General features: G+C 46.0%; 1 protein-coding gene across 8 annotated transcripts in view; it reads right to left on the reverse strand.

Annotated features, from left to right (window-relative positions):
* The window catches only part of PRIM2 (DNA primase subunit 2), a 373,431-nt gene that overhangs the window by 284,737 nt on the left and 70,740 nt on the right, over positions 1–17,954 (reverse strand). For 4 of the 8 annotated variants that reach the window (XM_047794656.1, XM_047794660.1, XM_047794657.1 and 1 more), the window contains 2 exons: positions 3,850–4,011; positions 1,581–1,684 (listed from right to left, as the gene is read on the reverse strand). In XM_047794656.1, the coding sequence (XP_047650612.1) occupies positions 1,581–1,684; positions 3,850–4,011 (266 nt within the window). Of the gene's footprint in view, positions 1–1,580; positions 1,685–3,849; positions 4,012–4,199; positions 4,410–4,813; positions 4,928–17,954 lie in introns of those variants that run through there. The other 4 variants (XM_047794659.1, XM_047794661.1, XM_047794663.1 and 1 more) reach the window with 4 other exon arrangements.

The raw sequence follows: 17,954 nt of genomic DNA on the forward strand, positions 1-17,954 counted from the left end.
GCCCCATTTCCCCCGTCTTTTCAGCTAATCATGTTAGAAGAGGATGCATTCTATATGCACCTCTCTCTCTGCCTCTATCACAAAGTCCACCCCGCTGATAAGTCCCATCCATTCTGCACAATTCATCTTCCTGGCTCTGGCCTAGGTTTCTGAAATTGGGCAGACAGGACATGATGTCCAGATTCAGATCTCACAAGCTTGGGCAAGTTACCCAGCCAACCCATAAGGCAGCCTCCTCGTCTACAAAACAGGGGCAGTAACAGTACCCACCCCACCTAAGACTGCTCTCTGGACTAGATAGGTTAACAGCTGTAATGCACTCACAACAAACTCTGGGACACGATAAGGATACTGTGAACATCTGCCGTGGTTTTTCCCACAGAAGCATCATCTGCACCACGATCACTAGTACTGAACCTCCAGCTTCCTTGGCCCCCAGGCTACCCTCCTCCTGGCTGACCTCCCACCTCTCAGGCAGCTGCTGCTCAACCACCCTCCCTTTCCACCCACTGGAAGGTCGGTAGTCCTCACGCCCTATCCTCCATCACTTCCCTCCTCACTCGAATGTTTGCCAGTGGCTCTCTCCTGTGCCCACTTCCATCTGAAGGTGCCCTCCCACCCGGCCATCCCCAAGTCCAGATGTGTGTGCATACCTGACTGTCCCCTAGCCAGCTCCACAAGCACCTCAAAGTCATGTCGAGAACTAAACTCAGCGTCTTCCTTCCAATTAGACTTGCCTGCCATCACCATCCACCAGCCTGTCCTAACCGGAAACCCGGGATCATTCAGAACCCTCCTCTCCTTCTCCCCAGAGTCCCTCACTAAGATCTTCCAATTCTACCTTCTTACTCTCTTCCCTCCACTCAATCCACTCTTACCAGGCTCCTAACTGCTTTTACCCACCAGACACGATCCTGTCAATCTGCTGTTGGTAATCACCTCCCCAAAATAAAAATCAGACAACATCCATCAAGACTGGGTTCATCCATCCAGCACCCCCACCTGAGCTAATTCTCTGTGCGCTGGAGTTCTTGGACTACTCTTAAGAGCAACATCCATCACTTGTACTGGAGGGGCACAGCTGGCAACATCTGGAGACAGGGATTGGGTAGAAGACAGAGACGCTAGCGAGCCCCTAAATGCACCAAGGAATCACCAGGACCTGAACATCCGGAGGCTGAAGTCGAGAAGTCCTGCCACTCTGGAGTCATCTGACTGCATGTCAGTCACCCTCAGGTGACCTCAGGTATCATCAGGCAGGGTCTTTTTTAAAGCCCTGTGCCTAACACAAGACCTGTCCCACAACTGACTCCCAGTACATAGATAAACACAAACCAAAGGACCATTTCCTTTCTCTCTCTCTGTCTTTTTAGGACCATATCTGCACCATACGGAAGTCCCTAGTCTAGAGGTTGAATCGGAGCTGCAGCTGCCAGCCTACACCACAGCTCACAGCAATGCCAGATCCTTAACCCACTAATGGAGGCCAGGGATCGTACTGGCATCCTCATGGTTACTAGTTTGGTTCGTAACCCACTGAACCACAATGGGAAATCCCATTTTTTCTCTCCTTTACTTACTCTGTAGGAAAACTTGAGCTTCCGAAGCTCAGCCTCCAGCTTGCTCTGGTACTGCTCGGTTCCTTTCACATAGCTCACACCAAGATTCTCAACTGATTTTAGCACTAAAAAAATTTTAAAACAGAAGAAAAGGAAAAAAAGTATAAATGCAAAATAAATTTTAAAAAACTAAATCCAAGACAAAATTTATGAATAGCAATTCCACAATTACTTGTTTATAAAAGATGACAGTATTTAAGCTTTATTTTCTGTAAGTACATGATATAAATTATACATAAGAGGATAATCTCCAACCATGTGCAGAGAATACCCACATCACACAGCATAATCTCACACCAGGGATTCTCAACCATGGGGGACGGCGGCAGCTGCTCAGAGCGCCACTGCTGAGGGAGGCAGAAGCCTGTCGGCGTATGCACCCCCAGTGTGGGGGGTCTGTGAGGGAGTCCGCTTCACCAACTCAGCAGACTCAGAAAAACATGGTCCTCCCTTCCTGAAGAAGCAGAGGAGGAGACACAACGGGGAAGAAGCAGGGCCCTCCCATCACCCAAATGAATCATTCTGACTTGATGCTACCTACTGTTCAGGCTCCTGAAGCCCCTACCAACCCTTCCTCAGAGGAATTCTTCCATCAGTATGAAAAGAGGCTTTTTTTTTTTTTGGCCACACCTAGGGTATGTGGAAGATCCAATCAAACCCACACCATAGCAGGGACAACACCAAGACCTTAACCCTCTGAGCCCCAGAAGAACTCCTTCAAAAAGAGGAATATTTAATTCGAGATCAAAAAACTTCTAAAATGAATCATAAACATAAACCCACGTCTCACAGGTAGCACAGTCTTATGGTAGCCCACTCCTCTTCCTGCAACCCAAGCCGCCTCTACCCGACCATCGGGGCAGGAACTTCAGTCAACCCCACGACTCCCCCATCCCCAGCAGTCACCAAATTCTGTCAATCATACTGCCATGGCATCCCTTAAATCTCTACCTTCTTATCACTGCCACTGTCACTGCCTTACCATCTCATTTCTCAAGTGCCAAGCCCAAAGGATGCTCTTCAATCATCTAACCTCTATGAAGCATCTGACACTGCTGAGCTTCCCCAAACCCACTCTCCCTCGCCTTCACCTGACACTGCTGAGCTTCCCAAACCCACTCTCCCTCGCCTTCACCTGACACTGCTGAGCTTCCCCAAACCCACTCTCCCTCGCCTTCACCTGACACTGCTGAGCTTCCCAAACCCACTCTCCCTTGCCTTCACCTGACACTGCTAAGCTTCCCCAAACCTACTCTCCCTCGCCTTCAGCCTTCACTTTCTTTCAACAAACAGGTACTGAGATCCGCAACCACCCCCTGCCATGGCCCCCACTCTGTATCAGCACACCTAACTTCTTTCTTTCAACACACGGAAAATAATTAAGCCCCCTGTACAATTGCTACATCCTTCTTACACTCCAACATTATGCCATTAGCTCGGCACAAAATGCCCTTGATTATCCATACTTTACCATGTACCCTAAACTTGTCACTGTTCCCTCACATGTGACATTCTCTCTCGTGCCTCCAAGCCTTCGTACAGGCTATTATCTCAGCTTGGAAAAGCCCTTCGCTTCTCTGCTGAGAAATTTCTGCTCATCCTTCAAGGTCCAGATCACATTTCAACTTCTAGTTAAGAAGTCTTAGTCAGACTGCACTAATCATTCCCACTTCTATGTTTCAATGGCACTATTATTTCCCTCTACTAGAGCACTTAAAATACTAAACTATAATTATTATTATGGATGTCCATCTCCATGAACTAGAATACAGCTTCAACAAAGATGAGAATTATATTATTCAGCTCAAAATCCCTGTCACCTAAAATATAGTGGCACTCAATAAATATGCACGTTACAGTGAATAAAGAATGAACAGTAAAATCTCAATAGAAAATCCTTAATAAATGGGTCAAATGGAGAAATGAAATTATTCTAATTCAGTCCCACGAAGCATGAGGTTCTCAAGAATATATAAATCCAGAGTTCCCACTGTGGTACAGTGGGTTAAGAATGCGACTGTAGTGGCTCAGGTCTCTGCAGAGGTGTAGGTTCAACCCCCAGCCTGGTACAGCGAGTTAAAGATTTCCACATTGCCACAGCTGTAGTGTAGGTCACACCTGCAACTCAGATTCAATCTCTGGCCTGGGAACTTCAATATGCCACAGGTGCAGTCATAAAATAAAAATACTTTTTAAAAAGAATATATAAATTCAAACTCAAATCACTCACACTTAAGTCTCTCAACAGCCAAGTTTTCAAACTCTGTCAAAGATATGTTTTCAGAAGGTGGTTGCAAATAAAACTGAAGGCTATGTGGATAGCAAGCATTCCTTTGGTCATCTGCCAACCTCAGTTTCCTCCGCTTTCCTCCAAAAAACTCCATCTTGGTACCTTGGAAGAAAGCAAAAAAAAAAAAGTTAAAATGATTGAAAGTGGAGTTAGAAACAAAAATGCAAAAATAACTCCACATGCACAGAGGGGAAGATAGCTGAGTTGAAGCATGCGCAAAATGTTAACAGTAGCATCCCTGAGTCACGTCTTCTGTGTGTTCCACCCTTTCCACAACACATCTGTAACACCTGTGTAAAACCGGTGGGAAAGCGGTGTGAGCTGAGGAGACGCAGGCAGTGGTCCTGACTTCCAGCAACATCAATGTCAGATGACGCTGCCTGGTCACTCAGAGGCCTGTGTGCCACCACCCTTAGGTCTTTGCAGTCCCAAGAATTCATGGGAGTTGCAGTCCTGAATTGGAGGAAACCAGGGTTGATTCTGGCTACCGAGCCTCAGTGGACCGGGTCCAGCTACTTGCTTCCCACCTTAGGACCCTGGCAGACAGACAGCGATCTTTGGAATTACGGGTGTCGGAACCCTCCTCAGCAGCCCCCCTATCAGCCCCCCTCAGCAGTATCTTCAACAGCATCCTCAGCAGCCCCCCTCAGAGCATCTTCAGCAGTCCCCCCCTCAGCAGCATCCCCAGGAACCCAGCGAAGACCCCGACCCCTCCCCTTCCCCCCATCCCCGGGCGGTCAATCATCCCCGGGCGGTCAATCAGCCCCGGGGACGCTGATGAGCGACCCGTACCCTACACCCGCCCTCGGCGCCCGTCGCCCCAAAGTTCTCTTCCCTTTTCCAGACTAGCAAGCCTCCACACCAGGATTGCTGCCCGCCCTAAACCCGCGGGGGTGCCTCTAACCTACAACCACAGCAAACGTGAGGCCGAACAAACCCAAACAACCGCTTTTCCCGAGTGGCGGGAGAGTTCATATGGGGCCGGAAGCGGAAGTTGCTGGGCCCCAGGCCCTCCCTCCGAGGTCCCGCCCACGCGCGGGCCTGCGCATGCTCCGTGCGGCGCTGGGTGGAGACGGGATCTTGCAGGTTAAAAACGTTTCACGTGTCTTGGGCTGTGCTCCCCGTGCGTGGAGCCGCTAGCTCTAGAGAGGAGAAGCTGGGAAGCGGCCCGACCTGGAGCGGGCGAGCGCCGAGGGCGGGGCCGAGCGCGCGTCCACTCGGCGGCGCGGTCCTCCTGCACCCGCCCCCTGCTTAGGGACTCTGGTCAATCTTCCAGGAACCCTGTAAGGAGGGTCGTGTGGCCCCGGTTGTACAGACGCGAAAGCAGGAACTTGCCCATCTCCGTACAACACCTAATCTTTTTTTTCATGGACGGCAGCCCCCACGGGGTCGGGTTCTATGCCCAGTGCACTCCCCACCAACGACTCGTGCACGGCGAGCGCCCCGCAGAGTGTCTGGAGTGAGCTGGATCTGAAGTGAGCTGGAATGAATGAGTGCATGCATGCATGCGTGCATACGGAAGTTGCTCCGGGTCTACAAATGAGGCGCAGAGGCGAGCAGGTGCAAAACCCTGGGGAGAAAGTGGATCTGCGGCTGCAAGCTGGGAGCCACACCAGCTCCGCGATGTGCTCTAGACACTTTTCCAGAGCGGGAAATAAACTTCACTTGAGGCCTCCAGGGGGCCGGCGTATCTCGCTTACCAAAGTGGCAGTGGCAGGCTCTAGTAAAGATGGGAGGTGAGGAGCGCTCTGAAATGTTTAAAATTTTAGAAATGCCAACTGTACTGAAACAATGTCAAGCTTCAGAGCACCTATCCAGCCTCCACCAGGACTTGTTCTAAGGGACTTAACAGATCAATTCATTTTATTCCAATAACCATCTGAAGTTGGTTCTATTATTAACCCATTTGAAAGATAAGGAAACCTAGAACAGAGAAGCTAAGTGACATAAAAGATCACATAGTAAGTGGGAGAGCCAGATTCAAAGTCTGGGAGACACTGCAAGCACCACAGTGCTAACCACCAGGCTGTGCCAATTCCACTAACATACCATTCCTCACCTTAATTCCTTCTTGCATCAGACACATAAATAATACCACCTGGTCTGATGAAGACACCTGAAAGCATAAGGACTGCCTGAAAAAAACCTTGATCACAGACCGTAAAAACATTTATATGAATGTTATTCTGATCTCTGGATAGAGAAGGAATTTAAATATCCCATTGTGGCTCAGTGGGTTAGGATTCAACATAGTCTCCGTGAGGATGTGGGTTGGATCCCTGGCCTCTCTCAGTGGGTTAAGGATCTGTCATTGCCACAACTTGTGGTGTAGGTCACAGATGCCCCTCGGATCTGGTGTTTCCGTGGCTTGGCACAATCTGAAGCTGCAGTTCCAGTTTGACCACCAGCCTGGGAACTTACATATGCTTCAGGTGCAACCATAAAAAATTTTTTAAAAATAAAAAAAAAAGTATCTAAAGGTCTGACTATAAAAATATAAAATTTGGGGGAATTCCTGTAGTGGTTCAGGGGACTACAAACCCAACTAGTATCCATTAGTGTGCGGGTTCAATCTCTGGCCTTGCTCAGTGGGTTAAGGATCTGGTGTTGCCCAGAGCTGTGGTGTAGGTTGCAGATGTGGCTTGAATCCTGTGTTGCTGTGGCTATGGTGTAGGCCAGCAGCTGCAGCTCCCATTCAACCCCTAGCCTGGAAACCTCCATATGCTTCAGGTGTGGCCCTAAAAAGACAGAAGACCAAAAAAAAAAAAAAGAAAAGAAAAAGGCTAATGCCACGTAAAAAACTTATGTAAATTAACTGGGAAAAAATCATAAGACACAATGGAAAAAGAATAGCAATAAATAACCCATAGGCAAAATAACTAATGATAAAATGTGAAAAAAATGTTTATTATTGGCATGAAAGAAAATTTCTACTACAAAATTCGCAGATTTTACGGGAGTTCTCTTGTGGAGCAGCGGGTTAAGGACCCAGCATTGTCACTGCAGTGGCTTGGGTCACTGCTGTGACGCCAGTTCAATAGCTGGCCCAGGAACATCCATATGCCACAGGTACAGCCAAAAGAATTAATTTAAAAACTGGCAGATTTTACAGTGAAAATACTCAGTATTGGGCAGGGCACAGGATGATGAACTCACATGGGAATTGACTGTGGTGCCGTAATTCTGGAGTATGCTATAGTTATATTTATTATGAGCCCTGAAAGGACCTTGACCAAATAACTTCACTGGGCATATTCAAATCATGAGACATTACACAGGCTTTCAAAGTATACATGTTTTGAAGAAATGACCTGGGGAAAATGTTCGGGTTGCTATGAGGTTAACAGAGCAGAATACTAAAACCATGTATGTCATATGATCCCAGTTTGTAACAAAATAGCATTACAGTTTTCTGCAGTGCTTCTGACTACTGCAAGTAGGCTGCCCTCTGCAACTCCTCCCCATGAATCCCTCTTCTATCCTCTTACAATTTAGGCATGTGGGAGTTCCCACTGGTTGTGGGGCAGTGGGTTAAGGATCCTGCAGAGGCAGTGGTTTGATCCCCTGCCCAGCTCAAGGTTAACAGATCTGGCATTGCCCTAGCCAGGCTCGGATTCAATCCCTGGCCCAGGAACTTCCGTATTTCATGGCTGCGGCCATAAAGAAATAATAATAATCTAGGCATATGTTGTCCGTTGCCATCAGAATTTTAGGTGCAAGACTGTCCCTCTGTGCTGTTCTTGTTTTATTTCACTTTTCTTGGCTTTACTTCAGCCTGGTCTTAAACTGGCCCTTTTAACTTAGATGTCCCTTTTTCTATGATAGCTGATATTAAATACTTCTTTGGACAATTAAAAAATTAGTTTATTGCAAACATAAAAATGCTTATGCAAGCTCAGACGGGGCCATGAAACACTTGATGGTATTTTCTTAAACATTTTTTTTTTTTGCCTCGGCTGCAGCATCCAGAAGTTTGGGGGCCAGGGATCAAACCTGTGCCACAGCAGTGACCTGAGCCACAACAGTGGCAATGCTGGACCCTTAAACCACTGAGCCACCAGGGAACTCCTGATAGTATTTTTAAAGTTCTAATTTAATTTTACAGAAAATTCTATATTAATTTCAATTCAAGAAATTTTTTTTTTCTTCTTAGGGCCACACCTATGGCATATGGAAGTTCCCAGGCTAGGGGTCAAATCGTAGCTACAACTGCCAGCCTAGGCCATAGCCACAGCAATGCAGGCTCTCAGCTGTGTCTGTGAACTTCGCCACAGCTCACGGCAATGTCAGATCTTTAACCTACTGAGTGAGGCCAGGGATCCAACCCACATCCTCATGGATACTAGTCTTATTGGTTTCCCCTGACCCACGATGAGAACTCCCAATTCAAGAAACATTTGAAGGCTTCCCACAGCATGGCCCCAAGACTTGATGACTTTATTGCCTAGAGCTGCACCCCAGCTTATGGTCTGACCTGCCAGCTCTTCCCCAAAGCAGCCTTGCACTCCCTACCTTGTGTCTCTCCTGTGGTGATCTCCCCACTTCAAGAAGCCGAACCCTCTCTCCTGCTGGAACCCTGCCTGCCCTTCAGGAATTCGGAAGTCAGATGCCACCTTCCTCCATCCTGCTGAGCCTCTGCGTATGCCACCAGCTGTCTCCTACTACCGAGGGTCTTCATCTTTGGGGAACATGAGTCGCTGGATGATTTCATGAACGCACTCCTCAGAAAAGTGCACCTACACGCCAATGTTGTTCACTCTTTCAAAAGCTTTGGGAACACGTATGCGGCTGGTTATGGAGCGCTACCAGATTTTAAGCTCTCTTTGGACGGGCCTCTGTCTTATTTTTATGATCCCTAAAGTGCTGACCATAGCATCTTCCAAATTGAAAGATGAGATAATTAATGTCCTTTTAGGACCATTTCGGAGACAATTGGGAAAATATGCTCACGTTTAGCATTACCAACGGCTTACTAAACATGTCACATAAGAGCTGCCTTTTCATCGTGTTAAAGAACCTACTTTAACCTTCGGAGTACAAAACAGCCTGTGTCTACTCCAACAATTTTAGCATCTTCATTTTTTTCTCCGGCCACAGTTGTGGTCACTATCTCACCGCAAACAGTGTTTTCGGCAACTGCAATAGGAACCTACGTAATATGGTATCAGTGACCCACGATGTTATACATCTCGGTTAAGTACTTGGCAAACCACTGAGAGTTCTTCGTGTGCTTATTTCATCAACAAAATGATTGGCCCAATGCTCAGCTCTGGCAACTGTGATGCACATAAACCACAACCCCAGCCTCACAACCAGGGAAGGGAAAATACACATAAATGTATAACTTTTACTTCCACTCGACCAGAATCATCTCCAAAACAGGGACCACTGTGTCATTTGGCTCTATAACCCTGGTGCCTGGCCCTGAGCAAAGATTTATTACACTGAGCTGATGTCGAACACGAGGGATCTATGAAAAAGGGAAAGGCTCAACTTGATATTCAACAGATGGTTTGAATCAAATGTGATTCCACCCTATAAAACGTCAGGTCCTCATATGAAAACTTTGTACACATTCCTTCCAAAGTGACTTGGCTCCCCAGTTTAGCCTGGAACAAAGCACAGAGCGCTGTCTCTGATGGAATTTCCATGAATCACCACTGCTCAACTCGGGGCCTGCCCTGGGCACTACCCAGCTGCCGACAGGCTGTCCCACAGCTGTCACCCTTGGATGACTCCAGCTCCAGGAGTTCTGTCCTGTCCCATGTCACACTTGCAGCAGAGATTTTAGTCACCATGCTTGGTGAATCAAAGCAAGTGTTCATTCCTTCCCGGAGCGGGGTGTGTCACCTTAAAAACCAAAGGTGTGGCAGGTTTCTTCACCCGGAGAGGACACTATAAGCTTGGGTCCTGCCAGCTGCACTTGCCATGGAAAGCAGAGGGACAGGAGGCATTTCAGCAGGATGGCTGACCTGGAAAAGCTAATGCACATTTAAATAGCCCCTTGGTGTGAGGTCAGGCCTGTAATGTATATGCATCTTGGTTGCCAGAGTTCAGCATTGTGTCAATCCAGCACTTTCCATTCCACTGCCCACCTCTGAGAAGGAACCTAAAACCTCATCCTTTCTCACTTTGTTTCAGATTGCTTTAATTAGTCCAGCATCAAGAAGCAAGAGAAGTATGGAGTTCCCATCATGGTGCAGCAGAAACGAATCCAACTAGGGACCACGAGGTTTCGGGTTCGATCCCTGGCCTCACTCAGTGGGTTAAGGATCCGGCGTTGCCGTGAGCTATAGAGTAGGTTGCAGACGTGACTCGGATCTGGCATTGCTGTGGCTGTGGCATAGGTTGGCAGCAACAGCTCCAGTTAGACCCCTAGCCTGGGCACCTCCATATGCCGCTAGTGCATATGGAGAGAGAAGTAGAGAAAAAGCACATCTTAAAATCAACTATGGAAGAGTTCCTGCTGTGGCGCAACAGGGGCAGCAGTGCCTCTGGAACTCTGGGATGCAGGTGCGAGCCCTGGTCCCACATAGTGGGTTAAGGACTCAGAAAAGAAAGGACAGAGATGGAGGGTTACCCTTCCATATAGCAACATTATATGACCTGTTCCAGAAATACTTACAGCACCTGCTAAGTGCCAGGCAAAGTTTTCAATGCTGGGGATACAAGAGGGATGAAAAAAAAATCCTGTCTTCATAAAGCTTATATTCTAGAGGGAAAGAGAGAAAATAAATAATAGAAGTGTAACATTACTCTGTTAAATAAGAACTGCTAAGCTGAAAAATAAAGCAGAGGAAGAGGATGTTGAATTTTTGGAGGAGGCATTGAAATTTTAGAAAGAGCAGCCAGGGAAGGCTGGCTGAGAATGTGACCATGAAGCAGACACCAGAAGAAAATTAGGGCTTTAGTCATGTGTATCGTTAGGAGAGCAGCATTTCAGGCAGATGGAAGGCTTATCATAACTCCATAAAATTTAAGACAACATAATCTTGGTACAGAAATAGACAAATCAACCACTGGAACAGAGCACTCAGAAATGAGCCCACACCTATGAAGACACATGGCAAGTGACAGGTCCACAGTACAAACCAAGGGAGAAAAGATGGACAGTTCTAATAGGGGCTGGGACAATTGCTATTGGGAGGGGATTGTTTTTCCTACCTCCCCCTACACACAAAGTTCAATTCCAGATGATTTAATGACCTAAATGTGAATAGCAAAATGAAGAATTTAGGACAAATATATAGATGGTCTTGATGTAGCAAAGGATTTCTTAAACAAGACATTAAGAAAAAGCGGAAGCATTTAAGGGGATTGATAGTGGTGATGGTTACACACCAATGTGAATGTCACTGAACTGTCCACTTCAAAATAGTAAATTTTGTGTTATGTATATATCTTTTTCTGTTTTCAGCTGTACCCATGGCATATGGAAGTTCCTGGGCCAGGGACTGGATCCGAGCTGCCACTACAACCTATGCCACAGCTGCAGCAGCACTGGATCCTTAACCCACTGCACCACAGCAGGAACTCCCTGTGTTATGTATATTCTAACACAGTTTCTTTTTAAAAACCACAAACTAGGAGTTCCCTTGTGGCACAGCATGTTAAGAATGTGGCTTTGTCACTGTAGCACCTAGGTTGCTGCTGTGGCGCAGATTTGATCCCTAGCCCAGGAACTTCCACACAAGACAGCCACACCCAAACAAAAAAGCAAAAGCTACAGGGAAGACTGATAATATTAATTACACTAAAATCAAGGATTTAACTTTTAAAAGCATACAGATATACATTTTTTAAACAATCTGCAAGTTGGGAAAAGAAAGTTGTCAGAGGAGTTCCTTGGTGGCTCAGCAGGTTAAGGATCCAGTGTTGTCACTGCTGTGGTGAGGGTTCGATCCCTGTCTGGGGAACTTTCTCATGCCTTGGGTACAGGAAAAAAAAAAAGCTGTCAGAAATAATATACAGTTAGTATCTGAATATAATCAATAAAAGAAAGCTAAAAGAGAGAAAAAAAACTCTGAACAGGATGTTTCACAACAGAGGAAACACAAATGACCAGTAAGAGTATGAAAATGGGAGTTCCCATCATGGCTCAGTAGTTAACGAATCCGACTGGTACCCACGAGGACTCGGGTTCGATCCCTGACCTCGCTCACTGAGTTAAGAATCCGGCATTGCCAGGAGCTGTGGTATAGGTCGAAGATGCGGCTCAGATCTGGCATTGCTTTGGCTGTGGTGTAGGCTGGCAGCTGTAGCTCCAATTTGACCTGGGAATCTCCATATGCCATGAGTGAGGCCCTAAAAAGCAAAAAAAAAAAAAAGAGTATAAAAATGTGTTTAACCACATTAGTAATGGGGAAATGCATATTAAAATGACAATGAGATAAATATCGTATGCCCACCAGATGAACAAAGACTTTAAAGTCTGAAAGTATTGTGTTGACAAGAAGCTCATATACTGTATTAATTGATGAAACTACTTTGGAAACAAATTGGCATCATCTGGTAAAGCTGACCCTCTGTCTGCTGTTAGTATATTCTCTAGATTTTTGTACATAGACATCAAAAAACATTGACAAGAATGTTCATAGCAACATCAAGACACTAAAACACTGGAAATCACCCATCGTCAGGAAAACGGTAAATAAACCGTATGAGCTCCCGTTGTGGCTCAGTGGAAACAAGTCCAACTAGTATCCATGAGGGTGCAGGTTTGATTCCTGGCCTTGCTCAGTGGGTTAAGGATCCAGCATTGCTGTGAGCTGTGGTGTAAGTCGCAGACGCAGCTCGGATCTGGTGTGGCTGTGGCTATGGTGTAGGCTGGCAGCTGTAGCTCCCATTCGACTCCTAGCCTGGGAACTTCCATATGCCCTGAGTGCAGCCCTAAGAAGCCAAAAAAAAAAAAAAAATTGTACTCAATTCAGGAGCTCCCTGGTGACCTAGTAGTTAAGGATTCAGTGTTGTCAGTGCTGTGGCTCCAGTTTGATCCCTGGCCTGGGAACTTCTTCATGCTGCTAGTACAACCAAAAAAAACAAAAAAAAACTATTAAAAAATTGTAGTCAATTCACACAGTGGAATATAACAACAACAGCAAAACTGAACGGACTATAATGAAACACATCAGTGCTAATGAATCTCAGAAACATAATGTTACCTGAAAAAGCCCCTGGAGAATACATTTATTCCCTGCATCTCCCACCCCCGCCCCCCTCACCCTGCACACTCACCCTCTTCCCTGCTCTCTGCTTACAGGACTTCTAAGGGCAATTAAGAGCCGGACAGGAGTGGGAAGGAGATGAGAAACAAAGTACCTGTTCCCCTGGCTACCACCGGGCCAGGCTGCCTGTGACCCTCAGTCTGGCACTGCTCCCTTCAAGGTATCCACCACGGAAAGACTCCCTGCCATCCACCTTTCAGGCCTCCACACTGTGACATGCTGACTTCAGTGAAGCCCTATGGGTGCACTATTGCTCTTATGGTTCCCCACTCCCACGCCTTTGCAATAGTCTCTGCAAAAAACCATCTTGGAATTAGACTATTTTGAGCCACCATCTGTCTCTTGTTGGACCCTGACAAATACATATTAGCAATCATATGAAAGCTTTTTTTAAAAGTGAAACAGTATCTTGTTCAGGGATTCATACTGCAGGTGGAAATTAACAAAAAGCAAGAGAGATATGAATACCAGATTCAAGACAGCAGCTAACTCGGGGAGGGAGGGGGATGCACTGCTGGGGCCGAGAGGGGCTTCAAAGGGCCTGATGCTGTTCTGAGGCTCAGGTGGGAACACGAACCTTCCTTGTAGTGTTCTTCTACCAGCAGTATGTATATGTACAGTGGACGTTTAGAAAGTAAAAGAATAATCACAGCAGAGGACAGCCCAAGAAACAGGAGAGCACAATCAGTCATCCTCACATGTACCCCACTGGGAAATCTAGGGGGTAGTTTTCACTTCTAAGACAGAGCTGCCCTGGCAGGAGAAACTGAGGTCTCAGAACAGGAACTGCTGAAGGCTTGGGGTGGGGGTGTCATGCAGACAGCCACGCATACCTGAGGTCCCTTGCCTTCTGTCCAGGGTCCTGAACCAGGCGCTCACCCTGGCAACACAGCTCCTCCTCCTGCCTAGCTGCCTCCCTTGTCACTGTGCCGCTCAGGTGCCTACATCCAGAGTCCTTTTAACTAGGACTCACCAGCTTTGCCTCAATTCTCCCCTGCACTTGCCAGGGTACTATACCCCTACTTTTAATGAGCTGGTAGGGGACCTCCATGTAGCTGGTCCACCCTGAGCTTCTCAGCACCTGGTTACACCTGTGGGGAGTGGGGTGTAGATTACTAGTCTGATCCTCTCACCTGGGGTAGCATCATGCAGACCAGAGCACAGAATCCTAAATCTGGGCCCAGGGCCAAAGGAGAAGTGGGGTAGGAACTATATGGGATCTCACCCAATACCTCTGCTTCGAGCAGCTCTGTCTGGTAAGTGAGGTGAGGGTGAAGGGGACACGAAATGAATTCACAATGAACATTGTATCCAGTAAAGCTGTTCACTCTTGATGCTGTTTGAAGAGGAGATTAATAAAGAACAGAAAGAAAAAAAAAAAGCTGACCTCAGTTTAGCCATGTGGAAGTATTTTCAGTACTGGATTTTTCATTTTGTTCTGTTTTTTTGGCCATGCCCACAGCATGCAGAAATTCCCGGGCCAGGGATCAAACCCACACCACAGCAGCAGCACAAGTCAAAGCAGTGATGATGCTGGATCCTTAACTCACTGAACCACCAGGAAACTCCTCAATACTGGTATTTTTGAGCTCCACTTACCAGTTATGGATAATTACCTATGTACCATAACTTTAGGCATTTTATTGCTCTCTGTCAGATAAATTTGGAGGGCAGAATTTATTTTATTATAATACTAATTATTCATGCCAGCTCAGAGCATCCAAAGATATATAAGAAATACCAATTTTAGTAGTTCCCATCATGGCTTAGCGGTTAACGAACCCGACTAGTATCCATGAGGACACAGGTTTGATCCCTGGCCTCGCTTGGTGGGTTAAGGATCTGGCATTGCTATGGCTGTGGTGTAGGCTAGCGGCTACAGCTCCAACTCGACCCCTAGCCTGGGAACATCCATACACCTCGGGTACAGCCCTAAAAAGGCAAAAAAAAAGAAGAAAAAGAAAGAAAGAGAGAAAGAAAGAAAAAGAAAAGAAAAAGGATACCAGTTTTAGGTGAGCGCACAACTCAGATTGGTGCCTAACAATTCAGTAGCAAGTCCCTTATTTTTCTTTCCCTACTTAAAGTTAAGCTGCCTGGAATCACTGTGTTAGACCCATCTACTTAGAACCATCTTTGGGTATTCAAAGGAATCTACATAGCTGAAAGAAGAGATCATAAGAAGAGAATCTAAAGGAGTTCCCACTGTGGCACTATGGGTCAAGGACCTGGCATTGCCCTAGCTATGGTGTAGGTTGCGGCTATGGCTTGGACTCAGTTCCTGGCCTGGGAACTTCCATATGCTGTGAGTGTAGCCAAAAAAAGAAAACAAATCTAAATAATCAAGAAACTCCCTTCAGACACAATTTTATTTTATGCTCTAGAACTGATGGCATTTTCAATGTTCTGTCCATAAAATTTGTTAAACAGGAACTTCTAAAGTGAATATCTTATTTTAAATGAGTTCGACTAGATCTTGGCAACATTCGTTGTTCTTTGGACCTAAACTCCTCTGAATATTTGAATGTTTAATATGAGACTGATTATTAGGCCATGATCTCCTGGAGACCAGCCGATTGGCTCCCAACACATAGCAGAGCATCTGCTGAACTGAACTGAACTCTTCTGTACGCATCCCTGACTCCAGATGGGCTTTCACAGGCTTTATGATGTAATCCTTCGCAGGAGATGTTTTCACTCCAGACTTTGGCTTTCCCTTTGAAATTCCTGATCAAAATATTTTCTCTAAGTTGGCTGATTTTTGGAAACTGAAGTAGGTGTAAATATGATCCTGTTATGATGCCAAGATTTAATTCCAACTTGACAAGCCGACTGATAAGCACATCCAACTCATTCTCAGCTAGAAGATGATTTTTACACTTCACAAAATGGAAACTTAAAAATAAAAATAGATCTGCCTTGGAGTTCCTGCTGTGGTAGAGTGAGTTAAGAATCCGGCATTGTCGCTACAGTGGCTCCAGTTGCTGTTGGAGGCTCAGGTTCGATCTCCAGCCCAGCACAGCTGGTTAAGGATCTGGTGTTGCTGCAGCAGTGGTGGTATGGGTAGCAACTGAGGCTCAGGTTCAATCCCTGGCCCAGGAACTTTCATATGCCACAGGTGCAGCCTAAATAAATAAATCTGCCTTCACTTTGACTAATCTGAACACTTTGGGAGCAATGCTCAGGGTCCTAAGTATAGAGAGGGAAGGAGTAAACACCTCATCTGCATTTTACTCTTTGAACCACAGAACGGAATCTGTCGATTAAGGGCCGGGGTGGTAAAAACTTCACCACCTAGGGGGAACTTGGTTTTTCTTATGAGGTTAAATATTTCAGGGTTGGTGCCCCAGAAGCAGTGTGGTGGGTCCTCAGGACCACAAGTGGGCTTCTCACCTACTGCCCCCCTTCCAGCCCCTCTATCCCTGGGGGGCCCCAAGTCAAATGCTCCTCTGCACCATCCCCCGACCCCACAAGCACTCTGGCCAGGCTGCTCCAGGGTACGTTTATGAAGAAGTTGGTTGTTTCACTCCTCACTCAGGGGAGTGAGAGGAGCAGCTGTTTTCCTGGAAACTGTTTAATGACATTCACTGTGGGAATTTTCTGTCTGCTATGCAGAGTGCATCCAGTCTTCCTCATGTTATATTAACTGCAGACTTTTCCAATTATATTTGTTTCCTCATGATAATGGGATGAGCGTCTGCGGAGCATGTTACAGTTTTCATGGCAATTTCATTGACATGATCTAATCCAGGCTTTCTCAAACCAACTGAATCTCTGGGGTCCTTTCATTCAACCGTAATTTCCATTTTTTTCTTTCCACCTTTTCCTTCCATTTTTTATGGTTAATTTTAAAGGATTTTTTTTAAGCATATACTATGTCATCTGGAAGACCATGTTATTTCCAAATATGGCTTCAATCCAGCCATTGCATGTGACGCCTATCCCACTGGTGTCGTGTGATCATCCAAAATGACACAGGTTGCCTTGCCATGTATAGTCAGCCCTCCATATCCATGGCTCTACATCCTTGGGTTCAACCAACCAAGGATGGAAAACACTGGGGGGGGGGGTATTCCAGAAAGTTCCAAAACACAAAACTTGAATTTCTCACATGTTGGCAACTACTTACATAGCATTTACATTGGGTTGGGTTTTATAAATAACTGAGAAGTGATTTAAAATACAAAGGAGGATGTGCATAGATTATGTGCAAGTACTACACTATTTTACATAAGAGCCTCGAGCATCTGCGGATTTGGATATCCACTGGGGGTCCTGGAACCAGCCCTCCACGGATACAGAGGGATGACGGTATTGGTAAACATGCCCAGCTGCTCCTAGATTATTAACAGGTTCTAAAGTCAATATGTCAGCCATCACCCCACATTATCATTGTTCTTAATTTGGATTTTTTCCAGCAGTTACAGAGACAAAATGAACTTCTGTCTTGCAGTCATAATTTACAACTGCAAGCCATTCTCCTGATTAAGCTTTTAGTTTCTTAAGGTATTTATTAGGAAGTCAAAGTTTAGTTTGATATTTGAAAACAAACCAGTGCAGGAAGTCAAGTCCTGGTGACAGCATGATAGAGGTGGACTTAAACATGAAGAGGATTCACTGAGCAAAGGCAACTTACACAGCAGTTGGGATAAGGATTTGTGGTTAGATGCTTGGGTTTTCACAGGATTTATAATTCAAAAGACATTTGGGGACTCCAAAGAACAGGCCTACCCCCTCCACTGGTGTTGCAAGTGGAAGTGATGCTCTGATTTGGGCAACTTGGACCAACTTGGAGCAGTGCACACACAGTATATAGAAAAGTAA

Source organism: Phacochoerus africanus, chromosome 9 (assembly GCF_016906955.1).
Source record: "Phacochoerus africanus isolate WHEZ1 chromosome 9, ROS_Pafr_v1, whole genome shotgun sequence".
In the NCBI taxonomy this organism is placed as follows: domain Eukaryota; kingdom Metazoa; phylum Chordata; class Mammalia; order Artiodactyla; family Suidae; genus Phacochoerus; species Phacochoerus africanus.